At 43.1% G+C, this 20,025-nt stretch overlaps 1 protein-coding gene across 1 annotated transcript in view; it reads left to right on the forward strand.

Annotated features, from left to right (window-relative positions):
• Nucleotides 1-20,025, forward strand: part of LOC121537909 (neuroblast differentiation-associated protein AHNAK-like) — a 51,254-nt gene that overhangs the window by 25,147 nt on the left and 6,082 nt on the right. Inside the window, 13 exon segments of the mRNA XM_045207657.1 lie at nucleotides 2,967-3,026; nucleotides 4,184-4,341; nucleotides 4,558-4,787; nucleotides 5,256-10,479; nucleotides 10,654-11,172; nucleotides 11,236-11,912; nucleotides 11,914-12,058; nucleotides 12,483-13,180; nucleotides 13,280-13,313; nucleotides 13,455-13,867; nucleotides 13,869-15,795; nucleotides 16,216-17,094; nucleotides 17,368-19,983. Coding sequence (XP_045063592.1) covers nucleotides 4,185-4,341; nucleotides 4,558-4,787; nucleotides 5,256-10,479; nucleotides 10,654-11,172; nucleotides 11,236-11,912; nucleotides 11,914-12,058; nucleotides 12,483-13,180; nucleotides 13,280-13,313; nucleotides 13,455-13,867; nucleotides 13,869-15,795; nucleotides 16,216-17,094; nucleotides 17,368-19,983 — 13,519 coding nt within the window. The 5' untranslated portion in view covers nucleotides 2,967-3,026; nucleotide 4,184.

The raw sequence follows: 20,025 nt of genomic DNA on the forward strand, positions 1-20,025 counted from the left end.
GTAGAGATAGCCTGCAGAGCTCTATCATACTATCCAGGTCTGTGCCCAAACAGTTTGAGCTCCTACTTCTAAAAATCCACCTTTCCAGAAATTAGTCTCTCACTGTTGCCGCTTGCTACAGACCCCCCTCAGCCCCCAGCTGTGCCCTGGACACCATATGTGAATTGATTGCCCCCCATCTATCCTCAGAGTTCGTACTGCTTGGTGACCTAAACTGGGATATGCTTAACACCCCGGCCATCCTACAATCCAAACTAGATGCCCTCAATCTCACACAAATTATCAAGGAACCTACCAGGTACAACCCTAAATCTGTAAACATGGGCACCCTTATAGATATCATCCTGACTAACTCACCCTCTAAATACACCTCCGCTGTCTTCAACCAGGATCTCAGCGATCACTGCCTTATTGCCTGCGTCCGTAACGGGTCCACGGTCAAACGACCACCCCTCATCACTGTCAAACGCTCCCTAAAACACTTTAGCGAGCAGGCCTTCCTAATTTACCTGGCCCAGGTTTCCTGGATGGATATCGATCTCATTCCGTCAGTAGAGGATGCCTGGTTGTTCTTTAAAAGTGCTTTCTTCTCAATCTTAAATAAGCATGCCCCATTCAAAAAATTCAGAACTAAGAACAGATATAGCCCCTGGTTCTCCTCAGACTTGACTGCCCTTGACCAGCACAAAAACATCCTGTGGCTTACTGCATTAGCATCGAATAGCCCCCTCGATATGCAACTTTTCAGGGAAGTTAGGAACCAATATACACAAGCAGTTAGGAAAGCAAAGGCTATCTTTTTCAAACAGAAATGTGCATCCTGTAGCACTCCAAAAAGTTTTGGGACACTGTAAAGTCCATGGAGAATAAGAGTACCTCCTCCCAGCAGCCCACTGCACTGAGGCTAGGAAACACTATCACCACCGATAAATCTACAATAATCGAGAATTTCAACAAGCATTTTGCTACGGCTGGCCATGCTTTCCACCTGGCTACCACTACCCCGGTCACCAGCTCTGCACCCTCTGCTGCAACTTGCCCATGCCACCCCCCGCTTCTCCTTCACACAAATTCAGACAGCTGATGTTCTGAAAGAGCTGCAAAATCTGGACCCCTACAAATCATCTGGGCTAGACAATCTGGACCCTTTCTTTCTAAAATTAGCAGCCGAAATTGTCACAACCCCTATTACTAGCCTGTTCAACCTCTCTTTTGTCATGTCTGAGATCCCCAAAGATTGAAAAGCTGCCGCGGTCATCCCCCTCTTCAAAGGGGGTGACACTCTAGATCCAAACTGTTACAGACCTATATCCATCCTGCCCTGCCTTTTGAAAGTTTTTGAAAGCCAAGTTAACAAACAGATCACCGACCATTTCGAATCACACAGTACCTTCTCCGCTATGCAATCCGGTTTCCGAGCTGATCATGGGTGCACCTTAGCCACGCTCAAGGTCCTAAACGATGTTATAACCGTGATCGATAATAGACAGTACTGTGCAGCCGTCTTCATCGACCTGGCCAAGGCTTTTGACTCTGTCAACCACCGCATTCTTTTTGGCAGACTAAATTTGGTTTCTCAAATGACTGCCTCGCCTGGTTCACCAACTACTTCTCAGATAGAGTTCAATGTGTCAAATCGGAGGGCCTGTTGTCTGGACCTATGGCAGTCTCTATGGGGGTGCCACAGGGTTCAATTCATGGGCCGACTCTTTTCTTTGTGTATATCAATGATGTCGCTCTTGCTGCCGGTGATTCTCAGAGCCACCTCTACGCAGACGACACCATTTTGTATACATCTGGCCCTTCATTGGACACTGTGTTAACAAACCTCCGAACGAGCTTCAATGCCATACAACACTCCTTCCGTAGCCTCCAACTGCTCTTAAACATAAGTAAAACTAAATGCATGCTCTCCAATCGAACGCTGCTGGCACCCGTCCACCCGACTAGAATCACTACTCTCGATGGGTCTGACCTAGAGTATGTGGACAACTACAAATACCTAGGTGTCTGGTTAGACTGTAAACTCTCCTTCCAGACTCACATTAAGCATCTCCAATCCAAAGTGAAATCTAGAATCGGCTTCCTATTTCGCAACAAAGCCTCCTTCACTCATGCTGCCAAACATGCCCTCGTAAAACTGACTATCCTACCGATCCTTGACTTCGGCGAAAATAGCCTCCAACACTCTACTCAGCAAATTGGATGTAGTCTATCACAGTGCCATCCGTTTTGTCACCAAAGCCCCATATACTACCCACCACTGTGACCTGTACGCTCTTGTTGGCTGGTCCTCACTACATATTCGTCGCCAAACCCACTGGTTCCAGGCCATCTATAAATCACTGCTAGGCAAATCCCCGCCTTATCTTAGCTCATTGGTCACCATAGCAACACCCACCCGTAGTATGCGTTCCAGCAAGTATATCTCACTGGTCATCCCCAAAGCCAACACCTCCTTTGGCCGCCATTCCTTCCAGTTCTCTGCTGCCAATGACTGGAACGAACTGCAAAAATCTCTGAAGCTGGAGACTCTTATCTCCCTCACTAACTTTAAGCATCAGTTGTCAGAGCACCTTACCGATCACTGCACCTGTACACAGCCCATCTGAAATTAGCCCACTCAACTACCTCATCCCCATATTGTTATTTATTTTGCTCATTTGCACCCCAGTATCTCTATTTGCACATCATCTCTTGCACATCTATCATTCCAGTGTTAATACTAATTGTAATTATTTTGCACTATGGCCTTACCTCCATAACTTGCTACATTTGCACACACTCTATATATATTTTCTGTTGTATTTTTTACTTTATGTTTTGTTTTACCCCATATGTAACTCTGTGTTGTTGTTTTTATCGCACTACTTTGCTTTATCTTGGCCAGGTCGCAGTTGTAAATGAGAACTTGTTCTCAACTGGCTTACCTGGTTAAAAAAAAAATGTCATGTTTTGTTTTTCAGGAAAACTAAGGCAGAAACAAACCACACCAGAGCATAAGCAGAGGACAAGACAAAACAAAGGTATTTCGCCTACTTAGAAATCACCTTAAGAAATACTACAGTCTTTGTTCGCATTTTATTTTATATTTCTCGTGGTTTCTTCTCTCTCTCTCTCTCTCTCTCTCTCTCTCTCTCTCTCTCTCTCTCTCTCTCTCTCTCTCTCTCTCTCTCTCTCTTCTCTCTCTCTCTCTTCTCTCTCTCTCTCTCTCCTCTCTCTCTCTCTCTCTCTCTCTCTCTCTCTCTCTCTCTCTCTCTCTCTCTCTCTCTCTCTCTCTCTCTCTCTCTCTCTCTCTCTCAATTAAATTAAATTAAATTAAATTTCAATTTAAGGGCTTTATTGGCATGGGAAACGTATGTTAACATTGCCAAAGCAAGTGAAGTAGATAGTAAACAAAAGTGAAATAAACAATAAATATTAACAGTAAACATTACACTCAGAAGTTCCAAAAGAATAAAGACATTTAAAATGTAACATTATGTATATATACAGTGTTGTAACAATGTGCAAATAGTTAAAGTACAAATGGGAAAATAAATCAACATAAATATGGGTTGTATTTACAATGGTGGTTGTTCTTTACTGGTTGCCCTTTTCTTGTGGCAACAGGTCACACATCTTGCTGCTGTGATGGCATACTGTGGTATTTCACCCAGTAGATAAGGGAGTTTATCAAAATTGGGTTTGTTTTCAAATTCTTTGCTGATCTCTGTAATCTGAGGGAAATATGCGTCTCTAATATGGTCATACATTTGGCAGGAGGTTAGGAAGTGCAGCTCAGTTTCCACCTCATTTTGTGGGCAGTGTGCACATAACCTGTCTTCTCTTGAGAGCCAGGTCTGCCTACGGCGGCCTTTCTCAATAGCAAGGCTATGCTCACTGAGTCTGTACATAGTCAAAGCTTTCCTTAAGTTTGGGTCAGTCACAGTGGTCAGGTATTCTGCCACTGTTTACTCTCTGTTTAGGGCCAAATAGTATTCTACTTTGCTCTGTTTTTTTGTTAATTCTTTCCAATGTGTCAAGTAATTCTCTTTTTGTTTTCTCATGATTTGGTTGGGTCTAATTGTGTTGTTGTCCTGGGGCTCTGTTGTTGGTCTTCAAAGCGTCTTTGAGATTCTTCTTGTATTGAAAAGCGCTATATAAATTAAATATATTGTTATTATTGTTATTATTATTAAAGGATGGCTGAGGAGGAGGAAACCAGGGAGGTGCTCTTCTCTGACTGGTCGGGTCCAGAGAAACAGGGAATGACCCTTGAGCAGTCAGGTGAAGGAGAGATCTATGTCAAAGAGGTGAAAATGGAGTCGCCTGCTGGACGCACTGGAAGAGTACATGAGGGTATGTAACAGAGTTAGAATGGCTCTTATGTACAGTATTAATTTTCTATAATACATTAACTTAATTGATTTATACTGTTATTGAAGTCCTGATATCTTATAATTTACATGTTGATATACAGTAAGGTTTGCTTGATCTACCTTTGTTTTATTCAAAGTACATTTGAATGACGGATTTTAACATGGTATCAATGTCCTCTTGTGTCTTCCCCTAAAGGTGATCAAATTGTGGGTGCAACCATCTATTTTGACAACATGAGTTCCAAGGAGACGACGGAGCTCCTTAAGACCTTAAACAAACACAAGGTTGGACTGAAACTACAAAACAAGGACAAGTCACCCTGCCGTTCCCCCATGGGAACTCTGTCACCCTGCCGTTCCCCAATGGGAACTCTGACGTATGAAGGGAAGGGAAGGTTTGGAGGCTCCAGCCAAGACATTATCCTGGTATGTAGCTATGTTGACTGTGCAAGCAATGTTAAGTGTATTTACTTGTGGTGTGGTGGTGCGGCAAAGATTGGCATTTTTCAGGATTTTAATACACTTTTCAATGGCTTTTGTGAACACCAGGTTTGGGGTCAATTCTATTTAACTTCCAGTCAATTCAGGAAGTACACTGGAATTCCAATTCTCTTCAATGGTTTTAAAATTAGGAAAATTTTGATTTGTAATTAGAATTAGGTTTACTTTCTGAATTCACTGGAATTGAAATGGAATTGACCCCAACCCTGGTGAACACAGACTTCTTGAAACACACTTCACTCTTGTCTCAAATTATCATACAATTTTCTCAAATAGACTTACTTCCATATCGAATGTTCGTACTGTATATTTTCAACAACAGTGGTATTACCTAATGTAATAAATTCATGAATTACTGCAATTACTGATTTCACCTTCTTTTGACGAGACCAGAGTGGGGATGATGAAGACTACAAGAGAATATATTCCAAGAAGATTAAGCCCCGGCTGAAGTCTGAGGATCTGGCTGAGGGCGTGGACGTCCGTACGGAGCGCCACAGCAGCACCAGCACCGACGGCAGCACGATCACTACCATCACCCGTCGCATCACTACCTACACTGTGGACATGCCGGGGGGCGTGGATGAGCAGCTTGAGCTAACCAGCCCAGAGTTCAAAGGGCTACGATACGAGCAGTCAGGAGGGGACAGCTCATCTCAAATCCGAGTTTTGCACGGAAGCGGAAGCCCTTCAGGTATAGGAGGCGGATTGGAGGGGGGTGATTTTGAACTAGGAGGTGATGGTGTTTCTTTCACTGGGCCGGATGTAACTAGCTCCTCTGAGAAGCACTGGAGCACTGGAGGGGTGAAGACCACCACTGTTACGAGGGAGATAGAGGGGGGAGATGGTGGAGCAGCAGGGATCAGATTCAAAGGACCTAGCTTTGGGATGTCTGGGGCGAAGGGTCAGGGGGAGTTCGGCCTCTATAGAGGGGGTCAGCAAGGGGATGGGAGATTTCAGGTTTCCGGTGACTCAGCTGACTACCAGGCAGGATCAGTCAATGTCACGGTCCCTGGAAGAACAACAACTATTTCCTCCAGCTCCATATCAATGGGTAAAGGGGAGGTGAGAGGAGTAGACGTTAATTTGCCTGGGAGAGGCAATGCAGACTGGAAGGGTAGGGTAGGAGGTTCAGTACCTGGAATAACCATTAGTGATCAACAGATGAGAGGGTCTGGGAGCGTAGGTCTCTCCGGAGGCAACCAGGGTGGGGTTTCCTTACCCAGTATGCCAGGCATTGATACAGGGTTGAACGGAGGCAAGATATCAACAGACATAAGAGCGCCAACACTTGACATTAATACCTCAGGTATAAAGGAGTCTGGCTCAGTGAAAATGTCTGTAAAAGGACCGTCGATAAAAGAAACAACAATTGAAAGTGAAAGCAAACTCAAAGGTGGCATCAAAATGCCATATTTTGGACTGAACACTGGAGGTGCAGAGAGCGATGGAGATGTTAAACTACCGCAGGTGAAGGGCACTGTGGATGTTTCGGTTCCAGGGGTAGATGTAGATGTATCAGGCCCATCTATGAATGTGAAAGGAGGAAAGAAGATGGGTGGTGTTGACATCAAAGCACCCAAAGTTCAAGGTTCAGGTGTTGATATAGAAGGTCCAGAAGGCGGTTTCAAGATACCCAAAGTAAAGATGCCATCATTTGGAATCAAAGGAGACGGATTTGAGGGTCCTGATGTCGATGTCAACCTACCAAAAGCTGACATTGACATCAAGGCTCCCAAAGTTGACATTAAAAGTCCATCAATATCAGGACCAAAGATCTCAATGCCCGATGTGGATTTCAAACTGAAAGGCCCGAAAGTGAAGGGAGATTTTGATATGTCAGGAGACCTCAAAGCACCCAAAGTAGACATTGAAGGTCCAGATGTTGACATTGAAGGTTCAGGAGGATTTAAGATGCCAAAGATGAAGATGCCATCATTTGGAATGAAAGGACACAAAGTTGAGGGTCCAGATATTGATGTTAATCTTCCTAAAGCTGACATTGACATCAAGGCTCCCAAAATTGACATTAAAGGTCCATCAATATCTGGACCAAAGATCTCAATGCCCGATGTGGACTTCAATCTGAAAGGCCCGAAAGTGAAGGGAGATTTTGATATGTCAGGAGACCTCAAAGCACCCAAAGTAGACATTGAAGGTCCAGATGTCGACATTGAAGGTTCAGGAGGATTTAAGATGCCAAAGATGAAGATGCCCTCATTTGGAATCAAAGGACCCAAAGTTGAGGGAGATGTTGATGTCAAACTACCTAAAGGTGACATTGACATCAAGGGACCTAATGTTAACATCAAAGGTCCAGAACTTGACATCGAAGGCCCTGACGGGAAAATCAAGGGCCCAAAATTCAAGATGCCATCAATGTCAGGCCCAAAGATCTCAATGCCTGATATGGACATCAATCTGAAAGGTCCCAAGCTGAAGGGGGATGTGGATGTGTCAGTGCCAAAGATAAAAGGAGACCTCAAAGCACCCAAAGTAGACATTGAAGGTCCAGATGTTGACATTGAAGGTTCAGGAGGATTTAAGATGCCAAAGATGAAGATGCCATCATTTGGAATGAAAGGACACAAAGTTGAGGGTCCAGATATTGATGTTAATCTTCCTAAAGCTGACATTGACATCAAGGCTCCCAAAATTGACATTAAAGGTCCATCAATATCTGGACCAAAGATCTCAATGCCCGATGTGGACTTCAATCTGAAAGGCCCGAAAGTGAAGGGAGATTTTGATATGTCAGGAGACCTCAAAGCACCCAAAGTAGACATTGAAGGTCCAGATGTTGACATTGAAGGTTCAGGAGGATTTAAGATGCCAAAGATGAAGATGCCATCATTTGGAATGAAAGGACACAAAGTTGAGGGTCCAGATATTGATGTTAATCTTCCTAAAGCTGACATTGACATCAAGGCTCCCAAAATTGACATTAAAGGTCCATCAATATCTGGACCAAAGATCTCAATGCCCGATGTGGACTTCAACCTGAAAGGTCCAAAGGTGAAGGGAGATTTTGATATGTCAGGAGACCTCAAAGCACCCAAAGTAGACATTGAAGGTCCAGATGTTGACATTGAAGGTTCAGGAGGATTTAAGATGCCAAAGATGAAGATGCCATCATTTGGAATGAAAGGACACAAAGTTGAGGGTCCAGATATTGATGTTAATCTTCCTAAAGCTGACATTGACATCAAGGCTCCCAAAATTGACATTAAAGGTCCATCAATATCTGGACCAAAGATCTCAATGCCCGATGTGGACTTCAACCTGAAAGGTCCAAAGGTGAAGGGAGATTTTGATATGTCAGGAGACCTCAAAGCACCCAAAGTAGACATTGAAGGTCCAGATGTTGACATTGAAGGTTCAGGAGGATTTAAGATGCCAAAGATGAAGATGCCATCATTTGGAATGAAAGGACACAAAGTTGAGGGTCCAGATATTGATGTTAATCTTCCTAAAGCTGACATTGACATCAAGGCTCCCAAAATTGACATTAAAGGTCCATCAATATCTGGACCAAAGATCTCAATGCCCGATGTGGACTTCAATCTGAAAGGCCCGAAAGTGAAGGGAGATTTTGATATGTCAGGAGACCTCAAAGCACCCAAAGTAGACATTGAAGGTCCAGATGTTGACATTGAAGGTTCAGGAGGATTTAAGATGCCAAAGATGAAGATGCCCTCATTTGGAATCAAAGGACCCAAAGTTGAGGGAGATGTTGATGTCAAACTACCTAAAGGTGACATTGACATCAAGGCTCCCAAAGTTGACATTAAAGGTCCATCAATATCTGGACCAAAGATCTCAATGCCCGATGTGGACTTCAACCTGAAAGGTCCAAAGGTGAAGGGAGATTTTGATATGTCAGGAGACCTCAAAGCACCCAAAGTAGACATTGAAGGTCCAGATGTTGACATTGAAGGTTCAGGAGGATTTAAGATGCCAAAGATGAAGATGCCATCATTTGGAATGAAAGGACACAAAGTTGAGGGTCCAGATATTGATGTTAATCTTCCTAAAGCTGACATTGACATCAAGGCTCCCAAAATTGACATTAAAGGTCCATCAATATCTGGACCAAAGATCTCAATGCCCGATGTGGACTTCAACCTGAAAGGTCCAAAGGTGAAGGGAGATTTTGATATGTCAGGAGACCTCAAAGCACCCAAAGTAGACATTGAAGGTCCAGATGTTGACATTGAAGGTTCAGGAGGATTGAAGATGCCAAAGATGAAGATGCCATCATTTGGAATGAAAGGACACAAAGTTGAGGGTCCAGATATTGATGTTAATCTTCCTAAAGCTGACATTGACATCAAGGCTCCCAAAATTGACATTAAAGGTCCATCAATATCTGGACCAAAGATCTCAATGCCCGATGTGGACTTCAATCTGAAAGGCCCGAAAGTGAAGGGAGATTTTGATATGTCAGGAGACCTCAAAGCACCCAAAGTAGACATTGAAGGTCCAGATGTTGATATTGAAGGTTCAGGAGGATTTAAGATGCCAAAGATGAAGATGCCGTCATTTGGATTCAAAGGACACAAAGTTGAGGGTCCAGATATTGATGTCAACCTACCAAAAGCTGACATTGACATCAAGAATCCCAAAGTTGACATTAAAGGTCCATCAATATCAGGACCAAAGATTTCAATGCCTGACATGGACTTCAACCTGAAAGGTCCAAAGGTGAAGGGAGATTTTGACATGTCAGGAGACCTCAAAGCACCCAAAGTAGACATTGATGGTCCAGATGTTGACATTGAAGGTTCAGGAGGATTTAAGATGCCAAAGATGAAGATGCCCTCATTTGGAATCAAAGGACCCAAAGTTGAGGGAGATGTTGATGTCAAACTACCTAAAGGTGACATTGACATCAAGGGAGCTAATGTTAACATCAAAGGTCCAGAACTTGACATCGAAGGCCCTGATGGGAAAATTAAGGGCCCAAAATTCAAGATGCCATCAGTGTCAGGCCCAAATATCTCAATGCCCGATGTGGACTTCAATCTGAAAGGTCCAAAGGTAAAGGGAGATTTCGATATGTCAGGAGACCTCAAAGCACCCAAAGTAGACATTGAAGGTCCAGATGTTGACATTGAAGGTTCAGGAGGATTTAAGATGCCAAAGATGAAGATGCCATCATTCGGAATTAAAGGACACAAAGTTGAGGTTCCAGATATTGATGTTAATCTACCAAAAGCTGACATTGACATCAAGGCTCCCAAAGTGGACATCAAAGGTCCAGAACTTGACATTGAAGGCCCTGATGGTAAAATCAAAGGTTCGAAATTCAAGATGCCATCCATATCAGGACCAAACATCTCAATGCCTGACATGGACTTCAACCTGAAAGGTCCAAAGGTGAAGGGAGATTTTGATATGTCAGGAGACCTCAAAGCACCCAAAGTAGACATTGAAGGTCCAGATGTTGACATTGAAAGTTCAGGAGGATTTAAGATGCCAAAGATGAAGATGCCGTCATTTGGATTCAAAGGACACAAAGTTGAGGGTCCAGATATTGATGTTAATCTACCTAAAGCTGACATTGACATTAAGGGGCCCAAAGTGGACATCAAAGGTCCAGAACTTGACATTGAAGGCCCTGATGGTAAAATCAAAGGGCCGAAATTCAAGATGCCATCAATATCTGGACCAAAAATCTCCATGCCTGATGTGGACTTCAACCTGAAAGGTCCAAAGATGAAAGGAGATATCAATATACCAGTCCCCAAGATCGAAGGAGACATCAAAGGTCCAGAACTTGACCTTGAAGGCCCTGATGGTAAAATCAAAGGTTCGAAATTCAAGATGCCATCCATATCAGGACCAAACATCTCAATGCCTGACATGGACTTAACCCTGAAAGGTCCAAAGGTGAAGGGAGATTTTGATATGTCAGGAAACCTCAAAGCACCCAAAGTAGACATTGAAGGTCCAGATGTTGACATTGAAGGTTCAGGAGGATTTAAGATGCCAAAGATGAAGATGCCGTCATTTGGATTCAAAGGACACAAAGTTGAGGGTCCAGATATTGATGTTAATCTTCCTAAAGCTGACATTGACATTAAGGGTCCCAAAGTTGACATCAAAGGTCCAGAACTTGACATTGAAGGCCCTGATGGTAAAATCAAAGGTTCGAAATTCAAGATGCCATCCATATCAGGACCAAACATCTCAATGCCTGACATGGACTTCAACCTGAAAGGTCCAAAGGTGAAGGGAGATTTTGATATGTCAGGAGACCTCAAAGCACCCAAAGTAGACATTGAAGGTCCAGATGTTGACATTGAAGGTTCAGGAGGATTTAAGATGCCAAAGATGAAGATGCCATCATTTGGAATGAAAGGACACAAAGTTGAGGGTCCAGATATTGATGTTAATCTTCCTAAAGCTGACATTGACATCAAGGCTCCCAAAATTGACATTAAAGGTCCATCAATATCTGGACCAAAGATCTCAATGCCCGATGTGGACTTCAATCTGAAAGGCCCGAAAGTGAAGGGAGATTTTGATATGTCAGGAGACCTCAAAGCACCCAAAGTAGACATTGAAGGTCCAGATGTTGACATTGAAGGTTCAGGAGGATTTAAGATGCCAAAGATGAAGATGCCCTCATTTGGAATCAAAGGACCCAAAGTTGAGGGAGATGTTGATGTCAAACTACCTAAAGGTGATTTTGACATCAAGGGACCAAATGTTAACATCAAAGGTCCAGAACTTGACATCGAAGGCCCTGACGGGAAAATCAAGGGCCCAAAATTCAAGATGCCATCAGTGTCAGGCCCAAAGATCTCAATGCCTGATGTGGACTTCAATCTGAAAGGTCCGAAGCTGAAGGGGGATGTGGATGTGTCAGTGCCAAAGATAAAAGGAGACCTCAAAGCACCCAAAGTAGACATTGAAGGTCCAGATGTTGACATTGAAGGTTCAGGAGGATTTAAGATGCCAAAGATGAAGATGCCATCATTTGGAATGAAAGGACATAAAGTTGAGGGTCCAGATATTGATGTCAACCTACCAAAAGCTGACATTGACATTAAGGGGGCCCAAAGTGGACATCAAAGGTCCAGAACTTGACATTGAAGGCCCTGATGGTAAAATCAAAGGTTCGAAATTCAAGATGCCATCCATATCAGGACCAAACATCTCAATGCCTGACATGGACTTCAACCTGAAAGGTCCAAAGGTGAAGGGAGATTTTGATATGTCAGGGAGACCTCAAAGCACCCAAAGTAGACATTGAAGGTCCAGATGTTGACATTGAAGGTTCAGGAGGATTTAAGATGCCAAAGATGAAGATGCCATCATTTGGAATGAAAGGACACAAAGTTGAGGGTCCAGATATTGATGTTAATCTTCCTAAAGCTGACATTGACATCAAGGCTCCCAAAATTGACATTAAAGGTCCATCAATATCTGGACCAAAGATCTCAATGCCCGATGTGGACTTCAATCTGAAAGGCCCGAAAGTGAAGGGAGATTTTGATATGTCAGGAGACCTCAAAGCACCCAAAGTAGACATTGAAGGTCCAGATGTTGACATTGAAGGTTCAGGAGGATTTAAGATGCCAAAGATGAAGATGCCCTCATTTGGAATCAAAGGACCCAAAGTTGAGGGAGATGTTGATGTCAAACTACCTAAAGGTGATTTTGACATCAAGGGACCAAATGTTAACATCAAAGGTCCAGAACTTGACATCGAAGGCCCTGACGGGAAAATCAAGGGCCCAAAATTCAAGATGCCATCAGTGTCAGGCCCAAAGATCTCAATGCCTGATGTGGACTTCAATCTGAAAGGTCCGAAGCTGAAGGGGGATGTGGATGTGTCAGTGCCAAAGATAAAAGGAGACCTCAAAGCACCCAAAGTAGACATTGAAGGTCCAGATGTTGACATTGAAGGTTCAGGAGGATTTAAGATGCCAAAGATGAAGATGCCATCATTTGGAATGAAAGGACATAAAGTTGAGGGTCCAGATATTGATGTCAACCTACCAAAAGCTGACATTGACATTAAGGGGCCCAAAGTGGACATCAAAGGTCCAGAACTTGACATTGAAGGCCCTGATGGTAAAATCAAAGGTTCGAAATTCAAGATGCCATCCATATCAGGACCAAACATCTCAATGCCTGACATGGACTTCAACCTGAAAGGTCCAAAGGTGAAGGGAGATTTTGATATGTCAGGAGACCTCAAAGCACCCAAAGTAGACATTGAAGGTCCAGATGTTGACATTGAAGGTTCAGGAGGATTTAAGATGCCAAAGATGAAGATGCCATCATTTGGAATGAAAGGACACAAAGTTGAGGGTCCAGATATTGATGTTAATCTTCCTAAAGCTGACATTGACATCAAGGCTCCCAAAATTGACATTAAAGGTCCATCAATATCTGGACCAAAGATCTCAATGCCCGATGTGGACTTCAATCTGAAAGGCCCGAAAGTGAAGGGAGATTTTGATATGTCAGGAGACCTCAAAGCACCCAAAGTAGACATTGAAGGTCCAGATGTTGACATTGAAGGTTCAGGAGGATTTAAGATGCCAAAGATGAAGATGCCCTCATTTGGAATCAAAGGACCCAAAGTTGAGGGAGATGTTGATGTCAAACTACCTAAAGGTGATTTTGACATCAAGGGACCTAATGTTAACATCAAAGGTCCAGAACTTGACATCGAAGGCCCTGACGGGAAAATCAAGGGCCCAAAATTCAAGATGCCATCAGTGTCAGGCCCAAAGATCTCAATGCCTGATGTGGACTTCAATCTGAAAGGTCCGAAGCTGAAGGGGGATGTGGATGTGTCAGTGCCAAAGATAAAAGGAGACCTCAAAGCACCCAAAGTAGACATTGAAGGTCCAGATGTTGACATTGAAGGTTCAGGAGGATTTAAGATGCCAAAGATGAAGATGCCATCATTTGGAATGAAAGGACATAAAGTTGAGGGTCCAGATATTGATGTCAACCTACCAAAAGCTGACATTGACATTAAGGGGGCCCAAAGTGGACATCAAAGGTCCAGAACTTGACATTGAAGGCCCTGATGGTAAAATCAAAGGTTCGAAATTCAAGATGCCATCCATATCAGGACCAAACATCTCAATGCCTGACATGGACTTCAACCTGAAAGGTCCAAAGGTGAAGGGAGATTTTGATATGTCAGGAGACCTCAAAGCACCCAAAGTAGACATTGAAGGTCCAGATGTTGACATTGAAGGTTCAGGAGGATTTAAGATGCCAAAGATGAAGATGCCCTCATTTGGAATCAAAGGACCCAAAGTTGAGGGAGATGTTGAAGTCAAACTACCTAAAGGTGACATTGACATCAAGGGAGCTAATGTTAACATCAAAGGTCCAGAACTTGACATCGAAGGCCCTGATGGGAAAATTAAGGGCCCAAAATTCAAGATGCCATCAGTGTCAGGCCCAAAGATCTCAATGCCCGATGTGGACTTCAATCTGAAAGGCCCGAAAGTGAAGGGAGATTTTGATATGTCAGGAGACCTCAAAGCACCCAAAGTAGACATTGAATGTCCAGATGTTGACATTGAAGGTTCAGGAGGATTTAAGATGCCAAAGATGAAGATGCCATCATTCGGAATCAAAGGACACAAAGTTGAGGGTCCAGATATTGATGTTAATCTTCCTAAAGCTGACATTGACATTAAGGGGCCCAAAGTGGACATCAAAGGTCCAGAACTTGACATTGAAGGCCCTGATGGTAAAATCAAAGGTTCGAAATTCAAGATGCCATCCATATCAGGACCAAACATCTCAATGCCTGACATGGACTTCAACCTGAAAGGTCCAAAGGTGAAGGGAGATTTTGATATGTCAGGAGACCTCAAAGCACCCAAAGTAGACATTGAAGGTCCAGATGTTGATATTGAAGGTTCAGGAGGATTTAAGATGCCAAAGATGAAGATGCCGTCATTTGGATTCAAAGGACACAAAGTTGAGGGTCCAGATATTGATGTTAATCTACCTAAAGCTGACATTGACATCAAGGGGCCCAAAGTGGACATCAAAGGTCCAGAACTTGACATTGAAGGCCCTGATGGTAAAATCAAAGGTTCGAAATTCAAGATGCCATCCATATCAGGACCAAACATCTCAATGCCTGACATGGACTTCAATCTGAAAGGTCCGAAAGTGAAGGGAGATTTTGATATGTCAGGAGACCTCAAAGCACCCAAAGTAGACATTGATGGTCCAGATGTTGACATTGAAGGTTCAGGAGGATTTAAGATGCCAAAGATGAAGATGCCCTCATTTGGAATCAAAGGACCCAAAGTTGAGGGAGATGTTGATGTCAACCTACCAAAAGCTGACATTGACATCAAGGGACCTAATATTAACATCAAAGGTCCAGAACTTGACATTGAAGGCCCTGATGGGAAAATTAAGGGCCCAAAATTCAAGATGCCATCAGTGTCAGGCCCAAAGATCTCAATGCCCGATGTGGACTTCAATCTTAAAGGTCCTAAGCTGAAGGGGGATGTGGATGTGTCAGTGCCAAAGATAAAAGGAGACCTCAAAGCACCCAAAGTAGACATTGAAGGTCCAGATGTTGACATTGAAGGTTCAGGAGGATTTAAGATGCCAAAGATGAAGATGCCATCATTCGGAATTAAAGGACACAAAGTTGAGGGTCCAGATATTGATGTTAATCTTCCTAAAGCTGACATTGACATTAAGGGGCCCAAAGTGGACATCAAAGGTCCAGAACTTGACATTGAAGGCCCTGATGGTAAAATCAAAGGTTCGAAATTCAAGATGCCATCCATATCAGGACCAAACATCTCAATGCCTGACATGGACTTCAACCTGAAAGGTCCAAAGGTGAAGGGAGATTTTGATATGTCAGGAGACCTCAAAGCACCTAAAGTAGACATTGAAGGTCCAGATGTTGATATTGAAGGTTCAGGAGGATTTAAGATGCCAAAGATGAAGATGCCATCATTTGGAATCAAAGGATCTAAATTGGAGGGTCCAGATATTGATGTCAACCTTCCAAAAGCTGACATTGACATCAAGGCTCCCAAAGTTGACATTAAAAGTCCATCAATATCAGGACCAAAGATCTCAATGCCCGATGTGGACTTCAACCTGAAAGGCCCGAAAGTGAAGGGAGATTTTGATATGTCAGGAGACCTCAAAGCACCCAAAATAGGCATTGAAGGTCCAGATGTTGACATTGAAGGTTCAGGAGGATTTAAGATGCCAAAGATGAAGATGCCATCATTCGGAATCAAAGGACACAAAGTTGAGGGTCCAGATATTGATGGTAATCTTCCTAAAGCTGACATTGACATTAAGGGGCCCAAAGTGGACATCAAAGGTCCAGAACTTGACATTGAAGGCCCTGATGGTAAAATCAAAGGTTCGAAATTCAAGATGCCATCCATATCAGGACCAAACATCTCAATGCCTGACATGGACTTCAACCTGAAAGGTCCAAAGGTGAAGGGAGATTTTGATATGTCAGGAGACCTCAAAGCACCCAAAGTAGACATTGAAGGTCCAGATGTTGACATTGAAGGTTCAGGAGGATTTAAGATGCCAATGATGAAGATGCCGTCATTTGGATTCAAAGGACACAAAGTTGAGGGTCCAGATATTGATGTTAATCTACCTAAAGCTGACATTGACATTAAGGGGCCCAAAGTGGACATCAAAGGTCCAGAACTTGACATTGAAGGCCCTGATGGTAAAATCAAAGGTTCGAAATTCAAGATGCCATCCATATCAGGACCAAACATCTCAATGCCTGACATGGACTTCAACCTGAAAGGTCCAAAGGTGAAGGGAGATTTTGATATGTCAGGAGACCTCAAAGCACCCAAAGTAGACATTGAAGGTCCAGATGTTGACATTGAAGGTTCAGGAGGATTTAAGATGCCAAAGATGAAGATGCCATCATTCGGAATCAAAGGACACAAAGTTGAGGGTCCAGATATTGATGTTAATCTTCCTAAAGCTGACATTGACATTAAGGGGCCCAAAGTGGACATCAAAGGTCCAGAACTTGACATTGAAGGCCCTGATGGTAAAATCAAAGGTTCAAAATTCAAGATGCCATCCATATCAGGACCAAACATCTCAATGCCTGACATGGACTTCAACCTGAAAGGTCCAAAGGTGAAGGGAGATTTTGATATGTCAGGAGATCTCAAAGCACCCAAAGTAGACATTGAAGGACCAGATGTTGACATTGAAGGTTCAGGAGGAATTAAAATGCCAAAGATGAAGATGCCCTCTATGTCTGGCCCCAAAATGTCAATGCCTGATGTTGATTTCAATCTCAAAGGGCCAAAGTTCAAGGGGGCAGTTCAGGGAGAAATGGGCACACCCAAAGCTGAAATTGATGGATTGGATGTCTCAATAGAGAGTCCTGACATTACACCAAAGAAGTCTAAGTTCAAAATGCCAAAGTTTGGATTCAAAGGGACAAAAGTCAAGTCTCCTGAGGTTGATGTAAAGCTTGCAAAAGGAGATATCAATGTCAAAGGACCGAAAGGTAGTCTTGAGCTTGATGTTGGGGCTACAAGCCCTAAAGTCAAAGGATCCAAATTCAAAATGCCTAAATTTGGATTCAAAAGCCCGAAGGTAGAGATACCAGATGTAGATATTAACCTTCCTAAAGGTGACATTGACTTCAAGGGACCCAGTGTCGATATTAAAGGTCCGGAAATTGACATTGAAAGCCCTGACGGCAAAATCAAGGGCCCAAAATACAAGATGCCGTCAATGTCAGGACCAAAAATCTCCATGCCTGATGTGGACTTCAACCTGAAAGGTCCAAAGATGAAAGGAGATATCAATATACCAGTCCCCAAGATCGAAGGAGACATCAAAGGACCAAACCTAGACATTGAAGGTCCAGATGCTAAAATCAAAGGGCCAAAATTCAAGATGCCATCCATATCAGGACCAAACATCTCAATGCCTGACATGGACTTCAACCTGAAAAGTCCAAAGGTAAAGGGAGATTTCGATGTTTCAGTCCCCAAGATCGAAGGAGACCTCAAAGCACCCAAAGTAGACATTGAAGGTCCAGATATTGACATTGAAGGTTCAGGAGGATTTAAGATGCCAAAGATGAAGATGCCATCATTTGGATTCAAAGGATACAACGTTGAGGGTCCAAATATTGATGTTAATCTACCTAAAGCTGACATTGACGTTAAGGGGCCCAAAGTGGACATCAAAGGTCCAGAACTTGACATTGAAGGCCCAGATGGTAAAATCAAAGGGCCAAAATTCAAGATGCCTTCCATATCAGGACCAAACATCTCAATGCCTGACATGGACTTCAACCTGAAAGGTCCAAAGGTGAAGGGAGATTTTGATATGTCAGGAGACCTCAAAGCACCCAAAGTAGACATTGAAGGTCCAGATGTTGACATTGAAGGTTCAGGAGGATTTAAGATGCCAAAGATGAAGATGCCATCATTCGGAATCAAAGGACACAAAGTTGAGGGTCCAGATATTGATGTTAATCTTCCTAAAGCTGACATTGACATTAAGGGGCCCAAAGTGGACATCAAAGGTCCAGAACTTGACATTGAAGGCCCTGATGGTAAAATCAAAGGTTCGAAATTCAAGATGCCATCCATATCAGGACCAAACATCTCAATGCCTGACATGGACTTCAACCTGAAAGGTCCAAAGGTGAAGGGAGATTTTGATATGTCAGGAGACCTCAAAGCACCCAAAGTAGACATTGAAGGTCCAGATGTTGACATTGAAGGTTCAGGAGGATTTAAGATGCCAAAGATGAAGATGCCATCATTCGGAATGAAAGGACACAAAGTTGAGGGTCCAGATATTGATGTTAATCTTCCTAAAGCTGACATTGACATTAAGGGGCCCAAAGTGGACATCAAAGGTCCAGAACTTGACTTTGAAGGCCCTGATGGTAAAATCAAAGGTTCGAAATTCAAGATGCCATCCATATCAGGACCAAACATCTCAATGCCTGACATGGACTTCAACCTGAAAGGTCCAAAGGTGAAGGGAGATTTTGATATGTCAGGAGATCTCAAAGCACCCAAAGTAGACATTGAAGGTCCAGATGTTGACATTGAAGGTTCAGGAGGATTTAAGATGCCAAAGATGAAGATGCCGTCATTTGGATTCAAAGGACACAAAGTTGAGGGTCCAGATATTGATGTTAATCTACCTAAAGCTGACATTGACATTAAGGGGCCCAAAGTGGACATCAAAGGTCCAGAACTTGACATTGAAGGCCCTGATGGCAAAATCAAAGGTTCGAAATTCAAGATGCCATCCATATCAGGACCAAACATCTCAATGCCTGACATGGACTTCAACCTGAAAGGTCCAAAGGTGAAGGGAGATTTTGATATGTCAGGAGACCTCAAAGCACCCAAAGTAGACATTGAAGGTCCAGATGTTGATATTGAAGGTTCAGGAGGCTTTAAGATGCCAAAGATGAAGATGCCGTCATTTGGATTCAAAGGACACAAAGTTGAGGGTCCAGATATTGATGTTAATCTTCCTAAAGCTGACATTGACATTAAGGGGCCCAAAGTGGACATCAAAGGTCCAGAACTTGACATTGAAGGCCCTGATGGTAAAATCAAAGGGCCGAAATTCAAGATGCCATCAATATCTGGCCCAAAAATCTCCATGCCTGATGTGGACTTCAACCTGAAAGGTCCAAAGGTGAAGGGAGATTTTGATATGTCAGGAGACCTCAAAGCACCCAAAATAGACATTGAAGATCCAGATGTTGACATTGAAGGTTCAGGAGGGTTTAAGATGCCAAAGATGAAGATGCCATCATTCGGAATCAAAGGACACAAAGTTGAGGGTCCAGATATTGATGTTAATCTTCCTAAAGCTGACATTGACATTAAGGGGCCCAAAGTGGACATCAAAGGTCCAGAACTTGATATTGAAGGCCCTGATGGTAAAATTAAAGGTTCGAAATTCAAGATGCCATCCATATCAGGACCAAACATCTCAATGCCTGACATGGACTTCAACCTGAAAGGTCCAAAGGTGAAGGGAGATTTTGATATGTCAGGAGACCTCAAAGCACCCAAAGTAGACATTGAAGGTCCAGATGTTGACATTGAAGGTTCAGGAGGATTTAAGATGCCAAAGATGAAGATGCCATCAT

The sequence above is a fragment of the Coregonus clupeaformis genome, chromosome 26 (assembly GCF_020615455.1).
Source record: "Coregonus clupeaformis isolate EN_2021a chromosome 26, ASM2061545v1, whole genome shotgun sequence".
Classification (NCBI taxonomy): Eukaryota; Metazoa; Chordata; class Actinopteri; order Salmoniformes; family Salmonidae; genus Coregonus; species Coregonus clupeaformis.